We start from the raw sequence: 19,445 nt of genomic DNA on the forward strand, positions 1-19,445 counted from the left end.
CAGAAACAGTTGCCATAACTTGGTAAAGGGCATATGGCTTGTTGGTGGCAGACTTGTGTCTGGTGGTGGGGTTTAAACCAAGACTTGTGTGTCTGAAAGCCGTGCCCTTAACCTCTGTGCCCTGCTGACTCATGTAACTGGGCAGCACCTTGTCCCCATGCCTGTGGGGGACAGAGGCTGGCCGAAGCAGTCCTCAGGGAGAAGGCAGTGCAGGCTCCACTATGAAAATGCCAATGCTGTGAGCCCTGCAGCCAGGCCCTGCCCTTCTGGGCATCTCTCCCCCCACCCCCAGGTCTCTGGCCATCCTGTTCTGCTCTCTCTTGCAGGTGTCCACTTCACAGGGTTCCTGATTGTGCCCCTGGACAGCCACCCCTTTGCAGTCTCTGGTCTGGCTGGACTCTGCAAACCTGCTTCCGCAATGGGTGGGTTGTGAGCACTGGTAAGACCTGCTAGCCAACATTCGGCTTCTCTGCTCTCCCTGTGCCTGGCCTGAGCAGCCCATTCCTGTTCTTTTCTCCCCTGTGCTTGCCACTGCCTGCTGCCGTCACCCCTGGGGCCACCCTTCTCCTGACCTTGCCGCCACTCAGGTAACGAGGAGCTGTGGGCCCAGCCAGCCTTGGAGATGCCGAAAAGACGGGACATCCTTGCGATCGTCCTCATCGTACTGCCCTGGACACTGCTTGTCACCGTGTGGCACCAGAGCACCATCGCGCCTCTGCTCACCGCACACAAGGGTGAGCCCCTCAACCTCTTGCCCTGGCTCCAGCCAGGCTTCTGTAATAAGAATGACCACAGCTGACGCTGATGGAGTTCGTATTTTCATTTACTAGGCAGTTGGGAAGAGCCATAGGATGATCAAGGCCAATGACCTTACCTTTTGGGGGGTCTTGGTCCCTTTCAGAATCTGATGAGTGCCAACACACGCATGCATGCACAGATACACATACACGTGCACAGAGACACACATGCAGAGAAACACACAAAGGCACATATGCACAACTCTGCATCCAGTCTCAGGACATGTAAGGACTGGTTGCTTTCAGCTGTGAATGGGGAGGGATGGATGGACAGGGTTTTTGGCCTGTGTTTTAAAACCATTCAGGGAGAGCATATTATTTGCTTCTCTTTTCCTGCTTGGGCAACCCTGATCCTACCTAGTGAAAATAGACCTGGAAAGAGAAAAAGTCCCACAAAGCACTCATGGATGAACAGACTAGAACCAGTTTCTCCTGGCTCTGAGTCCAAGGCTTTCCCTCCCACCAGGTTGCCTTTCCTTCTCACACTGGGCTCCCTTTACTCTTCTCGCTTCTATCTGCCCCATATCTGGCCTGCCTCCTCATTCCTCAGTCTTTCATCTCATGCTCTTCTTTCCCACCCAACCCATGCATGTACAGACTCAATACTATAGGGCAGCAATTCTCCTATTGAAATGCACATCATATTACATGGGGGACATGATAACATACACAAGTACCCAGGCCCATCCCAGAGAAAGAGAGTATGGCTCTGTGTTAGGGCCTATAAATCCATGTATGGCTCATAACCCTGGGTGATTTGGATGCAGGCAGTAGCCAAGAATCATAGTCTGAAGCCAGGCTGTTTCACAGTTACACAGTGGGGCCTGCTCAGCCCCAGCAGTTCCTGAAGCTTCCATGAGGAATATTTTCCAGGCTCGAGATTGCAGAATTCCCACTGCCCCATGCTGGGCACTTAGAGCCTCTCCTGACATTTATCCTCCAACATCTCTCTTTAATGCTCATCATTTGGAATTGTTATCCTACAACTACATCATTCCAGAAGGTTTAAAGCTACAATACACCAAGTGACATAATATCATGTAAATTCCATTCTTGGCAAAGCTCTAGAGTCAGAGGTGTCAGAATGTTTTGCTAAGCACTGATGCTGCTGCCTGAGGATAGGGAGCTGGCTTTCTGTGTCCTCAGAGTATGTCAAGATGGGCTTAAAGAAAGCTGCAATGAAATAATGTCAGGGGCACCAGGAGGCCTTTGTGACTCAAAGGTTGCAGAAGCCCTGAAGCCAGCACTGTGGCCCGGTCAGAATGCATGGAGAACTTTCCCAGGGCCCAGACCAGTCTGTTTGGCATGATTTGAATGGAAGAAAGATGGGGAAAATGGCTCTAAATCTTCCTTCCCAGTATTCAGTTTCCAAAACTTCACTGACTGCAGGATGAATTAACCCTTATATCAATTTTGGTCAGAATCCCCATCACCTATCTCTCTTTCCTCCACCTTGGTCTGTTTTCCAAGTTTGACCTAAAACCCCTCCAAAAAGTCACCTTTGATCAACAGAGGCTGAGCTAGTCTTCTACACCTGCATTCACACACCAGGGGGCATGGTATTCCCCACTGCATGTCTTGTGCCCTTGGCCTGTGTGAACACCCTAAGAGCCTGGAGCTGGTCATCTTCTGGGTACATCTGTACCTCCTCCCGGAGCCCAGTGTCAGATCTAATACATGAACTGCACACACTCCATGTGCTAATGTCAGTGATGGGAAGTAGGGGAGGTGACAGAATGGCTGATTCCCAGCATCCTCCCTGGAACCATACTTCAACCCAATCACGAAAATGCTTATTGCATCCTTTCTCTAGGTACAGGAAGCTATGCAGAAGTAGGGCTGGCAACTGTTCTCCTTTTAAACACGAGGAAATGATAACAACTGCCTGGCAGTGTTCTGAGTCCTTTACATATATTGACTCATTAATCCACATAGTAACTCAATAAAATAGATGCTATTATTAGCTCCATATTGCAGTTGCTAAAATTGAGGCACGAGAAGTAACCTGCTCAAAGGCATAGTTAGTGCCAGAACTAGACAGGGTATGAGCCCAGTGTTTGGATTCCTAGGTATGTCCTCTGACCATTCCCATCTCCTAGGTATGTCCTCTGACCATTGCCACCTCCTGCTGAGATCGTGTAAGAGCAGTGAGGGCCACACAGTTTTTCACACAGAAAGACTTGGAGAGCAGGGGCTCAGTAAAATCAATACCAATGACCCTGATTTGTCCTCTTGACAGGACTGCTAGCCTTACTAATGAGAAAAATGTCAAGGATGTAAGAAAAAGCTTGGTAATAAGAGCTGCCCCAACTGAAACAGGTTGCCTTCAGGAAGGAATGGGTTCCCCATGCCTGTGAGTGTTTTACCAGAGGCCAGACCTCTTCAAAATTCCACTGCCCCTGATGGTGTCCTTGGGGAGATATGTATAAACACTAGCTGGATGCTAGCACAGTTGGGGTCAGTGGTACGGTTAGTCTCCCAGATGTTTGAATGAGTGTCTAGAAAGTGCAGATCAGGAGTTTGACATCAAGCAGAAGAAAAGCTAAAGCAAGTGTCCACTCTGTCTTTTTGTGTAGGTCAAAATTTAAGAACATCTAAAACCACAAACAACAGGTTCAGGATTCAAAATTATCTTGGCAACTGTAGGCATAACCCTGGAAGAAAACGTGGTAGTTAAGCATGAAATTCTGCACCAAGATTCATAAACAGGAAGGGAGAGAGAGGCCCCACTTGAGTAGAGGGTTTATGAAAAATTGGGCTGAGCTAACCTCACACTTTGTGAGATCCACAGTGCGCTGCAGCTAGGAAAGCACTAACACTGGGGCATTGTGGCATTTACACCACTGCGGGTGGCAGTGCTGCCCTGCTATGCAATCCCAAGGAGGTGGGGGGGGGGAGCGGGGGCGGCAAGTGCAGTCAGCTCTGGCCAGATGGGGAGAGCACTAGGGTGGGAAGCGTCAGGACACTTTGTCATATAAAACCCAACACATTTAGGAAGTGAGAAAGCAGTCTTGGAATTTGGCCAGCCACACTCAAATAGCCACAGAGCTGTCAAATATGAGAAGGAGGAAGAGGTTATTTCTGTGTCATTTCGGGAGTCAGAACTGGGAAAATGCCTGAGAGAATTCCAGGGATGCAGCTTTCTCGGTTACCTGTAAAAGCTAGAGCCCAGGCAGGTTTCTGATGGCATTCCTGCAGAAGGAGCAGTGGGGAGGTGTGTCTTAGCAGGGTGGGTGACATCCTGCCCCTTACCTGAGGCCAGAGCCAGGCCTGCACGGCCCAGCCACACACCGTGTGTCTCCCAACCCTACAGATGACGGTAGTGACCCCCGGCGCGACGTGCCTCAGGGCGCCGACCCCAGGGAATACTGCATGTCCGACCGCGACATCGTGGAGGTGGTGCGCACCGAGTATGTGTACACGCGGCCCCCGCCGTGGTCCGACACGCTGCCCACCATCCACGTGGTGACGCCCACCTACAGCCGCCCCGTGCAGAAGGCCGAGCTGACACGCTTGGCCAACACGCTGCTGCACGTGCCCAACCTGCACTGGCTGGTGGTGGAGGATGCGCCGCGCCGGACGCCGCTGACCGCGCGTCTGCTACGCGACACCGGCCTCAACTACACCCATCTGCACGTGGAGACGCCCCGTAACTACAAGCTGCGCGGCGACGCCCGTGACCCGCGCATCCCGCGGGGCACAATGCAGCGCAACCTGGCCCTGCGCTGGCTGCGGGAGACCTTCCCGCGCAACACCAGCCAACCGGGTGTGGTGTACTTCGCTGACGATGACAACACCTACAGTCTGGAGCTCTTTGAGGAGGTGTGGGTCGGGGCAGAAGGCTGGGAAGGGGTGGGAGGATGCTGGTGAGGGGCCTCTGGTGTGGGGGCCCTTTGGTATGGGCACAGAGGAAAACAGTGGGGTGGGGTGAGCAATGCCTGCTGGGGTGTCAGTGTAGACTGCAGGCAACCCGAGAAGGGATGGAAAAAACTCATTGCAGACTTCTGCAGTCACCCCTGCCTCAAGGGAAGAAAGCAGAGGATGTAGCTCATAGAACAAAGTCTTGGCCTTAGAGGCATGCCCTCAAGTGGTATAATTTTATGTGCAATAATTTATCTTTGGGACTTGGGAGTCATTGGAGTCTAGGCAGGGGAAGGAGTCATTTCAGACTCTACATTGGGAAGGCAGAGGTTTTTTGCAGGAGGAGAGAAAGCTAGACTCCAAGTCTTGTGGAGAAGAAGCATTTTAGCTGGGGTGAGCGTCAGGCCTTGCTTTTGGCAAGGCAGTTTCCTCTGTAGATGCCTACCATGGAGGATGCATCTGGAGATGGGGCTGGGCGGGATCCCCTGGTATGGCTTCAGATGGCCTGTGTGTGTAGAGTTAATTGATTTCCCCTTCTCTGGGGACAGGCACCACTCCCTATCAGCAGTCCCATGTGTCCTGACTCTGGATTCCCTCTTGTAGATGCGCAGCACCAGGAGGGTGTCTGTGTGGCCCGTTGCCTTCGTTGGTGGCCTTCGGTACGAGGCCCCACGGGTCAACGGGGCTGGGAAGGTGGTCGGCTGGAAGACAGTGTTTGACCCGCACCGACCATTTGCAATAGACATGGCTGGATTTGCAGTCAACCTGAGGCTCATTCTACAGCGTAGCCAGGCCTACTTCAAGCTGCGTGGTGTGAAGGGAGGCTACCAGGAAAGCAGCCTCCTCCGAGAACTTGTTACCCTCAATGACCTGGAGCCCAAGGCAGCCAACTGCACCAAGGTAAACCCTCAGCAGAACTGGCAGGTATAATGCAAGCTTTTCCCAGCCCATCCAAACACTCCCGACAGGTCAGAGGGAAGGAAATAAAGACCTCAAAACTGCACTGCAAAGGACCAGCCTAGAGCCATGCCTTCCTAGAACACCCTCCCAAGAAGGTAGCTTATACCCAGTCAGGCCATCATGCTAAAATCAAGCACAGAAATGGAGAGGGTGGCAGTCAGTAAGGAAGACCAAGGGTTGCATCCCCTCCCAAACCTCAAAACAGCTAGGCTCCAGACATGTGTGAACACATATGCATGAACGTGTTCATGCCAAGGTGCATGCACACACATGCCTGCATGCACGTGTGTGCACACGCACACACATACACACTGCTTCTAGTTTGGACTGCTCCAGTGAGGGCCAGGACTATACACTTGGCTGAGCCGAAGTCTCTTGAAGAAATGTCTCCCTCTCTAGAGAGACCCATCAAAAAACACAGGGGAAGATGAGAAGTAAGAGGAAATCTTGGGACTTATTTGTCTATTTTCTGTAGCTGCACACTTTGTATTTCCAACAGATATTTTGAATGCATTATATGTACAAACAGCAAGAATCAGGAGGCAGGTAGAAATAAAGAACAAGGACAGAACGGAGGGGCAGCAGAAGTACTTGTAGAGTGTGGGAGGGACCTGGGAGGGGGTAAGGTGAGGTTAGGGGGGGACCTGCTCCATGTTGTTTTGTGTCTCTGGACACACAGATCCTGGTCTGGCACACACGGACAGAGAAGCCGGTGCTGGTGAACGAGGGGAAAAAAGGCTTCACTGACCCCACTGTGGAGATCTGAGCCCCAGGCTACAGGTATGGCAGTGACAAGGGTAGACAACACACTGGGCAGGGGCACCCCAAGTGTGGATGTGGAACAAATCTGCCAAGGCTTTTCCTCTTGGTTTTTAATTGTGGGAGGGCAGGGCAAATACTTCAAGAGTGGAAGAGACATAGCTGAAGTCCCCTTCTCATTGTGCTGCCTAGAAGTTCACGGGAGCCAATTTCCCCTGCACAGCTGGGTCCTTCTGCCACCAACTCCTTTGAAGGTCTCACCTTCTAGACACAGCCTCATGACAACTTCCTGTCATTACTGCTGTTATTGTGGCCATGACACCAGTCCCATTGCAAGGCATTACTATGTGGACTCTTTCTCCAGGCTTTGTCTTCCCCTGTGGGTTCCTCTTCAGCCATGCTGCTGTGGCAGGGACCCCTCACTCTCCTGCTTCCACCTCATCAAGCACCTCCGGGTGTCTCTTAATAGCAACAGTGTAGCACATTGATGAAAGCATGGACCCCAGAGCCTAGTTCAGGCTCCAGGCCTACCACTTTTCATCCTTTGACCTTACTTTCTTTCTCTAGGCCCCAGTTTATTGACCTGTAAAATGGGTTGTTAGGGGCACCAAGAACAATCTTTGGTACATAATGAGTGTTATGTAAGTGTTGCTACTTTTACTTAATTCTTTAAAACTTTCTATTGAAGTAGGCCACAGGATCTATCTACATTTTAGAGGTAAAGAAAGGGTGTTCAGAAAAGCTAAATGAAGTGAATTGTGCCAGCTGTTTGTCCAAGTCAGGAAATTTATGGGCTTTTCTATAATATAATCCCAGAGGTGGGAGCTCAGACGGTGGGATACACATCTGTCCTCTGGCCTCAGAGTTAAGCTTCAACTTCTATATCATGTTGGCAGCTACCCTGCCCACAGGAGACCATGGGGTGTCAGTCTGCCTGTTTTGTGCCTTGAACCAAAATATCAGCTTGAACAGTGCCACTGAAAATGCATCTGTACAGAGCCCCATCCCCTACCTCCTCACCTGGTCACTGGAAGGACCTGCCCCCACCTGCCTCTCAATAAGGGATTCACAGAGGACCCTAGGGGTTGGGCTCTGTGGAGCTCCTGGGTGAACCCTGATGGGGGCTCATGATTGAGCAGTTTGGCCAGACTGGCTGCCCCTCACCTGCCTCCCTGCTTAAACGCCTCACCCATATTCTTCTCCCCTTCACAGGAGCCTCCTTCTCAAACCCTGTTCCTGGCCTTCCATCTTCTCCCCATGGCTGATGGTCCCTCCGAGGCAAACTCCTAAGGAATCACCATCACCCTCCTTTCGCTACTGGGGGCTTCAGAGAGAGCCCAGCCTGATGCCGGGACAAAGGACAGAGAATCAAAGCACAGAAATCCCAGACCTGTTGTTATCTTCCATCCAGTATGACCAGGGGCCCAGCTGCTAGCCAAGTCACGCCAACCAGTGAACCGGTGCCCCAGCACGCCTCCCCAGAGCTTCCTGCACTGACAGGGCCTGACGGAGCAGATGCAGTGGGCACCTAAGCCCTGGAGTGATGCCAGGCTGGGAGAGAGGTGAAAAGACCCCAGCTGTCAAGTGCAGTGTGGCCTTGCCCGGCTCCCTGCTCCTGGGGCCCAGCACGACTGCACAGGCCACCTGGCCAGGGAATTCTGAAGACCAGAGAACAGCCCCCTGCCCAGGCATCAGGAACACTGCCCCGCCCTGTCCTTGGAGAGCTGCTCTCAAGTAGACATACCTCTGTGGCTTTCCTCTGGTTCCTATTTCCAGAGCATAAGGCTGTCTTTGATCCCAACAGGCAACCACCCTGCATGAGGGGAGCCTGGGCCTGCCATCAGGCTCCCCCATACCTCAGGCTTGTGGTGGGAGTGGAGTCCCTTACTCTGGGCCCACATCCCTCAAGCCTGCTCCTTCCAGCACAGGGAAGGAGGTGGGCCCTCGAGCCAGCACAGGTCATGGACTGACCTGGACTAAGATCATGCGGGCCCCTGTCTAGACACTGTCTCCCCACTGCCCACTGGGCTCCACGGCCTCTTGCTTGGGCTGGGACTGGGGAGGGCAGGAGCCCTCTTTCTGGAGCTCTTGAGAACCACAGACCTCAGGGGCTGAAGTGAGCCAGGGGTGGGCAAGGCAGAAAGAGGCGGGAGGCAGGGGCCATCCAGTACTCCTTCCTGCCCCTGTTTAAGGGAGGAAGGGGCTTTGGGTTAGCAGAGGGACTTGTGGAAAAGGGGCAGAGATCATTTGGATCCTGAGGGGAAAGGAGACCTGAGCACACATTACTTTGGAAATCATTCTATTGTAAACACAAAATGGGAACAAAACTCTCCCTTCTCCCTGAGTTGGGAGCATGAGAACAAGCCTGCTGCTTGTTCCCTCTCCCCCCACCCCCACCCCTGAGGAAGAACAGTGTGCATGTGTTACTTCCCTGTACCTGGAGGCTACTGACAGGGACAGCCCTCTGCTGGCTATCACTCATGCTCCTGAAAGTTGGAAGCACAATTTTCCTCCCAACTGGAGGAAAAGGAAAGGCCTGAGCCTACTGAAGAGGTGTTTATTTTTTAACGCTAACAGCCCCCACTCCATTTAAACTCACAGGACCGGTCTGAGGACCGCTAAGAACCCACTCCTGGGTGGGTGGGTAGGATTCAGTCCAGCAACCTAACATTCAAAAAATAGCATTGGCTGCCTATTTTGAAATGGATTTAACTTCCCACAGCATTCGTGAAACCATCCGATGGGATCATATCCCTGAGAACCCTGAGCCACCTTGCAGGATATTCCCAGCCTCTTACACTTTCTATGGTGGCTCTGGAAATCAACCCCTCAGAATCAAGTGGGGTGTCATGGGAGGGGAGGGAGGAGGTGTGCACAGGGCACCCACCAAATGAGTGAATTCATGCCCAGGCACAGCACTGCCTCACTCACTGAAACCAGCCCTGAATGCTCAGGTCAGCCTGGCTGGTCTTAGGCCACCTTCTTAGCCAAAAACCCAGGGCTTATTTTTCAGGAAATTGATAATGAACAACAAAATGGGATATTCTGTTTTTATTTTTGTTTTTTTTTTTTTGGCAGATGCTATTTCTGTTGATTTCACCTAATAGCCTCTCTTAGCCGCATGTGTATTTATTTATAATTATAACCCTGGTGGACTGCAGCTTTCATCTTTGTTGGGAATGAGTTTGTTATCAATCAGAGTTGGGTCCATGACTACAATTTGTTTCTCAAACCCAGTGTGTTCCTGCTCCCCACCACAAGAGTGAGGCCGGGGTCTAGGAGCCACCAGAACAGAGCCTGGGGTGAGGGTGGAGCCTGTGCAGCTGCAACCATCTGGTCTGTTTTAATTTAACTGTATTTAATTTGTTTCCAAAATTAAAAGTCAAACATGGTTTTTAATAGCCCTAATCCTCTGCAGCCCTGCCTTACTTTATTCTCATTTACTGCTTTAACCATCCAACAAGTATTTACTTGGCAGGTGCCTACTATGAGCAGGCATTATTCTAGGAACTAGCACAGAGCACTTGTCTTCATGGAGCTTCCCTCCTTAGGGACAAGACAGATGAACACCAGGCATATACGGTATTTTAGATGTGATCTGGTCTAACGAGAAGTATGAGGCCAGATAGGGGTGTCAGAGTGTAGCTGAGGAGGAGTTGATCCCCTCTCTAGGGTGGTCAGGAAGGCCTCCCTGATGAGAGGACCCAGCAGAGCAGTAGAGTACAGACACACAGTTACCTGGATCAGACCATTCCAGAAACGGGAACTCACTTCCAGGCAGAGAGTACTTAGCATGTTTAAAGATCAGCAAAAAGGCCAGTGTGCCTACAACTGACTGGCAAGACAGGAGGGGTTGGGTGGGAAGTAAAATGGATGCAGTTGGTGGGGTGCACAGAATATACTGGCCCTGGGAACCGGGCAAAGCTTTTGGCTTCTGCAAGTAAAAAGGGAAGTGGAGCCGTTGGAGGGTTTGGAGCAAAGGGCCAAACTGGCCTATAAAGAAATCACTCCCCTTTCTGTGCTGACCATAAACAGAGGGCAGGGCAGGCTAGCGGAGGTGGCTCCTGCCATGATCCAGGCAGGAGATGATGGTGAGTCAGAAGAGCAAGCCTTGGGACAGAGAGAAGTGGTCAGGTTCTGGATATGCCTGAGATACAGCCAGGAGAATGAAGTGGTGGAGTGGTTGTGCACTTCTCCATAAAATGGAGAAGCTAAAACCAATCTGAGACACAGAATAACCATTTCCTGCTATGGGACAGAGTGCAGCAGGGATCATGGGGGAGTAATCGGACTTTGTCATCACATGCAGGAGCAAAGGTGAGTGTACAGCCAGTAGATCTGGAGCTCAGATGGAGATAAACATTGGAGAGCATGAATTTCCAGGCTGTTTACAAACCCTGGTTAGTGATGCACCCACAGTGAGTGTGGACAGAGGGAAGAAGAGGCCCAAGGAGCAGGTCTAGAGATGTGGGGGTGATGAAGAGTCTTCTAAAGATTCTGTGATGAAGCCATCCAGTAGGGAAGGTCCGGACAAACATGAATAAACTCTGTAGGATGAGCTCTGCCAAAGGGCTTTGACAGAGAGAAGCTGCAGGGTTAGCTGGCAGATAAGAAGGTCAAGAACAGTAAGTTGGGGCAAGAGGACCAATGCATCCCTGAGCAGATTTTGATAAAAGCAATTCAAGGGGATTCTTCACTTTATAAAAGGATTTGCTGTAAGATTCATTTAAATACCAGTTCCCTATCACATCTTCCAACAAAGCCAACTTTTACACACACCTTTGTAAGAACACGGTCAGGTATAAAGTAAGGTACAGTGACACCGCTCCCAGTGCTGGCCATCCCCAGATAGTAGGACCCTTGGGCCCAGCTCCTTGTTACTGTATGTCCTTGACCCAGGCTCAGCTCTTGGGCCCAGTGGCTACACACCACAAATGCCCTACTGCAGAGTCCTTTCCTTAGCCAAGCCCAAGATGTAAGCAATGGGGTGGCTGGGAGCCCCATGGCCTGCTATTCCCCACAGGCCTTTATGGATTCCTGGCATAGGCATCGTCTTGGAGAGGTATTGGCTATTTACGTTTGATTATTACTGGCAATAATTAGTTTCTGGCAGTACAATCCAGATGTTATTCGTGAGGAAAACTCACCCTTTGTAGCTAACTCACATGTCGAGTTCTTGGCTATCTAGCAGATTCTTGCAACTGCCCACCAGCACCAGAGTGAATCTGTACTTGACTTCTCCTCTCCAATGGCACTACCAATCCACAATGACATGTCAGGCAGAATGAAGGTCAGGAGGGAGGTGGTAAGGAGCCAGGGGATAGATCATCCACTAACTAGGTAAAGTCAGGGTCTAGATTCTCAGTGCCAGATAGACTAAATGGGTGCCTGACACCACAATGCTTTTGCCTGTGGTAAACAGGGGCACAGATGGGATCAGAAATATCACTAAAAAGGGTTTGATTCAACTCTTGCTTTATTGCAATTCAGGACAGTGAACCTAAGCCAAACCAGTGGACTTGATCCCTAGAACAAGCACCTCAAATTTGGACAGACAGTTGCAAAGGAAGACTGGCTCTCCTCCCTCCTGCTTAGTTACAAGGATTGAAGGAGAGACTGAGCCGGAAGCAAGGTCTGGTCTAGGCTTGCAGGCCCCGTGGTTACACCAACATAGCAGGGAGGCTCCCTGCCCAAGCCACTGGAGCTGGGCCCTCATATTGGGGTGTGGTTTCTTCTAGGGCCTGCATTCCCTCCTCAGCTGATGTTCCTTCTCATCAAGTAAAACCAGAAATATTGTCTAATTCAGGCTGAGTATTTCTGTTTCTCCTAAGCTTGGCTTGTCATCCTGTCAGATGCAGTTAAAGTGGAAAGGAAAAGAAGAAGATGTGTGTGTCTCTCAAATGGAGCTTCTTCCAGAATCCCAGAGAGAGGTGAGACATCCACCCCCTTCCCCATCCTCTACAAATGGTGACAAACCTTCTATTTCAGAAATGAAAAGGGGCCATGAGGGCCATGCTGAGTGCAGGTGAGAACATCATAGAAGCAAACCTCATCACGTGGAGATATGATGAGACATTCCCACCCCCCAGAGAGACATCCCTCTGTCCTCTCCCAAAGAGCAGGAAAGTAGAAAGGTGCCATCAACAAAGCCCAGTCAAGAAGCCACTTAGGTAAGAAGAGGGTCCCTCCCTCCTATTCCACTTCTCTTCTTCAGTTCTTCCAAGTTTAGGGCTTTGAATTAAAGTAGGGGGCAGAGCTGTAGCCCCCATGGCTGCCTGAGAATGTTACTTAAGGAAACTCTCCCACATGGGAGAGTGTCAGGGAGCAGAGCACCAGGCCTTGCTCAGCTGGGAGGACAGTGGTGCTCTCCTGCTTCCAGGGGGCGCAGGAGCGGTGCTGTTCAATCAAGGTACTGGTTCCTGCCTAGGTGGGGTGTTTCAGTGAACTGTATCACAGGGCCTGCCATCTTCTCCTCGAAAACAATGACCTGGGAGAGAGAAGGGCTGGTGTATGACAGTAGCCGAGGTTTGTCTTGGAGCCAGATGAGGGTGCCTTAGGGGAAGGGATTGAGAAGCAGGCTGGAAGGAATGGGGACCCACAACTCATCAGCACCAAGGAGGAATACAGAAGGAGCTGGCTAAACCTTCTGCACCCCCTCTCCTGCCCTAACCAACCTTAATAGACTGTCACCCGCAGCCCCCAGGGAAACACTGTGATACTGGGGAGGGCTGGGACAAGGGAAGGACTTGCAAGTGTTCCCACCTGGTTGATGCCTTGATCCAACCAGGCACCTGGGAGGTAGAGGGTCTCCTGGGGTCCGATGTTCCAGTAGCGTCCAAGGTTTTGGCCATTGATGAATACAACCCCCTTCTCCCAGCCCTTTAAGCAGAGTGGGAAAGGGGTTAGTTTACCATGAAAGGCACTGAATATAAAGTCACATGAGAAGACAGAGACGGACACATGCCTTGCATTTTTCTCTCAGCTTCCAAGATATCAGTATGAATGGATATTTTAACAGTCATGAGGTTAACACATGGGGTATTCTATTTCCTGTGTCCACTAGCTCTAAGCCTCCCCAGCAAGGCACCCAAGCTCAGACCTGGACCCTAAGAAGTATCACCAGGTGGTTCTTCTGCTTTGAGTCCACTCCCCCTCTCCGGGGAGGCCCCAGAGACCCTTCAGAGAGGGCAACACAAAGACAGAGACTCTCTGGGTGCAGGTGATATAGAAGGCTCCAGCAAGGGCAAGTACAGGGGCTTGGGCTCAGAGCCCTCGGAGGGAAGACTGGAGAACCCAGGCAGTAAGGGGACTACAAACCTCCAGCTTCATGAAGGTGTCAAAAGGGGAAAGGGAAATTGACAAGACACCCAAAAAGAAAGCAGGGAACGTAGGTACTGCAGGGATAGGGCTCCATTTGTCGACGCTGAACCTATGAACAGAAGACAAGAAAGAAGAAGGGCACATTCTCAGATCTGGACCCTATCCCACACTCAATCACAAAGGCATCCCAAATTTTCACCACGTGTTAACCAGCGTATCATGGAAATTCCCCAGTCTTTAGCGTTGGTACTGCCCCTACCCTGAGCAAGCTGCTCTGGGCTCTGGGTCTGTTTACACGTGATTAGGAGGAGCTAGGCCAGAGCAGGGCCTTCCTGGCTCTTATTACATATTATCCATGGGTACACACACTTCATGGGGTCAGGACTCACCTCTGAAAGAAGCTCTTTTTCATATCCAAGCTGTAGATTCTGAATTTTTTCAAGGGAGAATCATTCAGATAGATATTTCCAATTAAGCCTGTTGGAAGAAGACAAGGAAACATGAATAAGGCCAAAGGAAGGGGCACAGCTGACCCAGCTAAGGCCCAGCACATACATGGAGAGTTTCTGGAAAGTTCAAGTGAAAATTCCTCCAGAAGTATATACTCCCTACAGTATATACTACAGAGCTCTTCACGTGGTATAAAACCTCCTCTAGAAATCCCAAAGGAGAGAAGAGTGAGTAATAGCAATATTTGCCAGGCCTTCTCTGGGACTTGCATGGAAGAGTACATCTAAGGGCAATGACAGAGCTGAGAATGTCATAGGGTGAGAACAGTCTCTGGTCTCTCTCTGAAGGGGAAACTCTCTTTTGGGTATGAGAATTCCAACACAATAAAATGAAGCCCAGTGGGCAAATGATCAAGAGGTCACAACAGTTCTAACTTAGCTTCAAGGTCAGATTCAGTGGTGTCCCAAACTAAACAGACCTAATAACTCAGCCAGAAATCTTCTATATGGCCTAGGATTAAGGATATATTGTTTAAGTATTTGAATTGTGAACAGATGGCAATATGATTTGGGCATCTGAGTCTGAGGGCCCATGCACACTTTTGCATAGTGATTAACTAGTGCCTGGGGGAGATGCCATTGATGTTGGTCCTGGAGCAGCTTCCAAGGTCCTCATAATCATGGAGCTGCTGAGTTTCTGAAGAGGGATTGTGAATAGGCTAGGGACTGTAAACAGGTTCCATGGAGCCTGTGGACTCTTAAATTGCAGGTACAGGTGTATGTGGGGGTAGGTCTATGACTTAAAAACACTGAACTGCTCCAGGGGTAAGAACTCCACAGTGAGAGTCCAAGGCACATCTTAATCAGGGACCTGGGAGGCAAAGACTGGGAACAGGGTCATGCTGGCAATCCCTTCCTGCCCCCAGGAGAGCAAAGGAAGTGAAGATGGGCCTGGAGATGGAGCTCCTTGGAGGAACAAGCTGAGATCCAGAGAGTAACACCGGGGGGATTGCTTAGGGGAAAAGGAAGGTAAGCCTGGACAATGCTAGAAGCATTGTCCTATCCAGAGGCCTATCCAGAGAGGGCCAATCCCCAGGACCCAAGAAGCCCCCAATGGCTGGGCCACAGTGCTTCCCTGGCAGGCAGGGAAGGGATGCACAAACTTCCTCATTACAAAGGCAAACACCCATGAGAGTTGGGAGGTCACCAGTGTCCCTTACAGTAGTAGGATTTATTTGTCTGAATTCTTATGTCACAACTTACATGAAACCACCCACATTTTGACAGATGAAAAGGAAGAGGCACATTTAAGCATAGAAGGTTTAGAATACCAGGAAGAATAGAGGCATCTGGGTGGCTCAGTTTGCTGAGAATCTGACTCTTGATTTCGGCTCAGGTCATGATCTGACAGTCATGAGATCAAGCCCACGTCAGGTTCCATGCCAGGCATGGAGCCTGCTTGGGATTCTCTCTCTCCCTCTGCCCCTCCCCCACCTCTCTCAGCCTCTTTCAAAAAACAAACAAACAAACAAATAACCCAGGAAAAATAACATGAATTGGTAAAATATTCCTAGGGGAGCATACCATCAAGAGCATTTGTTTACTGTATGTACTAACTCCTCCTCCCCACCACAAATGAGATCATCAATGGATTTCCAAGGTGGATCAAGAAAAGAAATTGAGTGTGAAGATCCAAGAAGGCAAGGGTCCTGTGCCATTTTTCAATTTCTGGGGATCCCCTTCCTTAAGTCTCACCACCCCCACCCCACCCCAAGCAGATTATCCCCTGATAAAGCAGACTGCAGCCCAGAGAGATGTGGAAAGGCTGGCTCAGTGTTTCCTGTGTGTTCACCATGGACATGTGGACAACATGCATAGGAAAGAGGTCAGAACCCAGGTGGGACTTTCAGGCCCACATCCACCTCCCTCCAGTGGGCCTCCATGACTCAGCTCCCTCCAATGGCCCTCTGCAACCCACCTGTCTCCAATAGGCCTCTACAAACCTCTTCCTTCCAATGGGCCTCCATGACCCACCTGCCTTCAATGGGTTTCCACAATGGGCTCCCTCCAATGGGCTACAATGGGCTACAATGACTCTACCTCATGAGAGTCAGCCTCCATGAACTGCTGGCATGCTGGTATGAAGAAAATATAGCCAGGCACTGCTAAGCACTAGAAGCTCTTAGCACATGCTATGACCCACCTTTGCGCTGGTCATCAATATTATCCCCGTAGTTGACTCGCCCACGATTCTCCACCAAGATCCTCAGCCTGGTGTAACCCTGCCAGGAACATAGTGGTTGATGATGACTGCCTGATTACCCAGCCATAAGATTTCTTTGTGGAACCCCAATTATTCCCTGAACTCTGAGGATGGGGGTGAAAAAGTACCCACTGATCAGATACCAATGCTCTTCCCTTCTTCCATCAGCAGCTCTGTGATTAAGAAGGCTCCCATCTTCTAGGTCTTCCTCTTTGACTCCCACCAAACCTATTCAGGAAGCAGCTGGTGCTAGCCATTACCCAGCTCCCCAGAATAACAAACCTGGATCAAGGGAATAACGATCTTCTTCTTTTCATAGTCCAAGAATCCTATAGACACTGTGTTCACAAATACCTGCCAAAGGAACAGACAGAAAGCATCCATGGGTCCACAGGAGAGTGGCATAAGAGGAATTTCTGCTAAGCAAAGAAAGGGGTAATATTATGTGTGTGTGGTGAATATGGGTGTTAGCCAGGCATAGGAGGAAAAATGGGCATTAGCCCATGATTGTAGTTGAAAAAGACAATGATGGGCCATTTCTACACACTGGTACCAGGCAGATACATGAGGACTCAGGAGAGAGAGTCAGATGTATATGGTAGGGCTGGATGACTACAAGGTCACAGGAATTAAGAGAAGACATTCCTACCTGTCCCCGGTCACGGACAAGACCACTAAGGACACCTGATGAAGCAATGGTAGTCTCATACAGAGTGTACCCAAATGACTGTCCATTTCCATTGTTTATTGGCAGGTTCTCCATATTGACTGGTTTTTCAGAATTGACTGGCTGTAGAGAGAAGAGTCGGGAAAAATGCAGACTAGGCAGAGGAGAAAAGAGGCACAAATTTCATCCTGAGTCTTCTCGGGGAGTGTGGAGTAGCAGACAGATCCTACCTGGGGCTGGCGGTGGGGCAAGGGGCCCTCTAGCCTTTTCTACTAGTTTGACTTCTCATTACACAAACATGGGGAGCCAGTCCTGCCAACTGGTTCTCCAACCTCCAAAGTTCTGATTTTGACTTATCACATTAACCCATGACTATCCAGGGTCATGGGTGTGCGTGTGAAGGCAATGGAATGAAGCCCAGCAATGTATCAGACCTGTGGCCTTTCAAACCGCCACCATTTCTGCATCACAGCACCCCCCTGAGTCAGCTCCAGGGTGCACCCTATTCTCAGAGAGGGATAGAGCCCACTCACAGGCCTCCTCACCTCCTCTCTGTCCACCCAGGCTGGAGAAAAAGACTTCCTACTGTGTTACCCAGTTTTTCTTCAAGTTCTTTTTGTTCCTTCCCACTTCATACCCTAGCAAAAGTCTGTTCTCTTAACTCTGAGCTCTAACGTCATAAAACAGACCTCAAAGCTATCAAGCATTTTTTACCCCTCCACAGCCCTGCTTGCCCACTTAGCAACTGCCCTGGCTTCTCTACCCTGCCGCACTCACCTCCTCCATGTACTGCAGGGCGTCCCACAGTGACAGGTAAAAATTCAGGCTCAAGGGCTCATAGGCAATCTTGGGAAGAAGGTCAGGCTGGGGAGGGAGAGGAACACCTGCAACACAGACAAGAGGGCCATCCCAAAAAGTCATTGCCTCCTCCAGCCTCCCTAGCCACTGGCTCTTGTCCACAGCCCAGTGTGATCCTTTATTCTGGAGCCAAGATGTAAACAGTCTTAGACTGCCTGATTCCCACTGGGAAGGTAATGTGGGGGCGGGGGTGCAGGGGACTTTCTCATACCCTCAGGAGTCTTACCGCCCAGAGAAAAGATGAAGCTGCAAGCACACAAACTATGATGAAAACAGTTTCTCAAACTTGCCTGTCCTTGTCTAGGGACATTCTTGCACATAGGTCAACTGGGGTTTAGGTGGGATAGTGAAGAAGTAACTCTTTAGGGGTCTCAGAGCACAAGTAAGGGCCCAAATTGGTGCTCAAGTCTGCTGACTGCCAGGTACCTGAGATGGAGCCAAAGAAACTTCGGAGCTTGAAGTATTTAGCTGTGTAATCCCCCGCCTCTGTCAGCACAGCATCGTAGTCTGCAAGACACCAGGACACTGTCACTTGTCACCTGTATCACAGGACAGCGTCCACAGCAGAAAAAAAGAGAAAGGAGAAGCTGGAGTATAGAGGCAGGGTCTTTTTCTCAGTAATCTGGGAGGCAAAACACTTTTGGTGTGAGCCATCAGTCAGAATACAATAAATACTAAATACTATAAAGTGACACCAAAAGTGCCATGGCCATAGCATGACCCTCAATTTCCTGCATCTTGCCTACCTTCTGTGGACTCTCAACCTAAAGGGAATCAGAGGTCACACATCTCAAGGGCCTAAAGAGGCTGCCCTCATTGAAGAATCTGCCTTCACCCTGCCTGTGCCTCTCATTTCCAAAGGCTCACAGGCATGTCCATGGGCTTCCATCTCCTACTGCTCTAGAAATTTAAAAGTGACAATCCAGACAAAACTATCCCTTCCCCAGGCACTCTGGAGCCGAATGCATTAAAGGTGCCAGATGCTGCCCCTAAATGATTCTCCATAAAAAGCCCCAGACATGCAAATGTGGCATGTTCCAGGGAAGGCCAGTGTTGGGGATTACTTACCATAGCTGGTGACATCAGACTTATAGTCATGAAAATGCATGGCTCCATTTATGAAGCCAAAGTTGGTGCCTCCATGGAACATGTAGAGGTTGATGGAGGAGCCAGCATCGAGAATGGCAGACACTGTTTTTAAAACCTCTGCAGCAGGAGGGGAGAGAGGGGATGTGCAGAGCAAGTCAGAGATTGGGACAAGCCTCTCAGCTTTTCTGATTCCCCAACCCCATCAAATTCAACTCCATAGCTCTGCCCTTCAGCTTCCACTAGAACCGCAATCACAGAACATGAAGGGCATGAAGAGAAATGGGCCAGCACCACAGCCCCCAAGCTGCAGCCTTCCAGCTGTTGGTTCCACCATGTCCCTGATGACTACGATCAGAACAGTGTGCTGCTTGGGCTACCTCCACCCTTCTCAACCATTACTCACACTTGGAAAGATGCAAAAG

The 19,445-nt window shown here is 50.3% G+C and overlaps 2 protein-coding genes across 2 annotated transcripts in view; one reads left to right on the forward strand and one right to left on the reverse strand.

Moving 5' to 3' along the window:
- The first annotated feature begins 592 nt into the window (after window positions 1-592).
- B3GAT1 (beta-1,3-glucuronyltransferase 1) lies at window positions 593-6,386 on the forward strand. Its single transcript, XM_049620669.1, has 4 exons — window positions 593-734; window positions 4,111-4,619; window positions 5,262-5,558; window positions 6,298-6,386. Exons 1-4 carry the CDS (start codon window positions 623-625, stop codon window positions 6,382-6,384), a joined length of 1,005 nt encoding a protein of 334 aa, XP_049476626.1. The 5' UTR covers window positions 593-622; the 3' UTR covers window positions 6,385-6,386.
- Window positions 6,387-11,841: 5,455 nt separating this feature from the next.
- The window catches only part of LOC125929539 (beta-galactosidase-1-like protein 2), a 54,470-nt gene continuing 46,866 nt past the window's right edge, over window positions 11,842-19,445 (reverse strand). Inside the window, exons 11-20 of the mRNA XM_049640847.1 lie at window positions 19,003-19,140; window positions 18,361-18,441; window positions 17,854-17,960; window positions 17,059-17,199; window positions 16,692-16,763; window positions 16,350-16,428; window positions 14,087-14,174; window positions 13,695-13,806; window positions 13,140-13,256; window positions 11,842-12,864 (exon numbers count right to left, since the gene is read on the reverse strand). Coding sequence (XP_049496804.1) covers window positions 12,778-12,864; window positions 13,140-13,256; window positions 13,695-13,806; window positions 14,087-14,174; window positions 16,350-16,428; window positions 16,692-16,763; window positions 17,059-17,199; window positions 17,854-17,960; window positions 18,361-18,441; window positions 19,003-19,140 — 1,022 coding nt within the window. The 3' untranslated portion in view covers window positions 11,842-12,777. The remainder of the gene's footprint in view (window positions 12,865-13,139; window positions 13,257-13,694; window positions 13,807-14,086; window positions 14,175-16,349; window positions 16,429-16,691; window positions 16,764-17,058; window positions 17,200-17,853; window positions 17,961-18,360; window positions 18,442-19,002; window positions 19,141-19,445) is intronic.

The sequence above is a fragment of the Panthera uncia genome, chromosome D1, assembly GCF_023721935.1.
Source record: "Panthera uncia isolate 11264 chromosome D1, Puncia_PCG_1.0, whole genome shotgun sequence".
In the NCBI taxonomy this organism is placed as follows: Eukaryota; Metazoa; Chordata; class Mammalia; order Carnivora; family Felidae; genus Panthera; species Panthera uncia.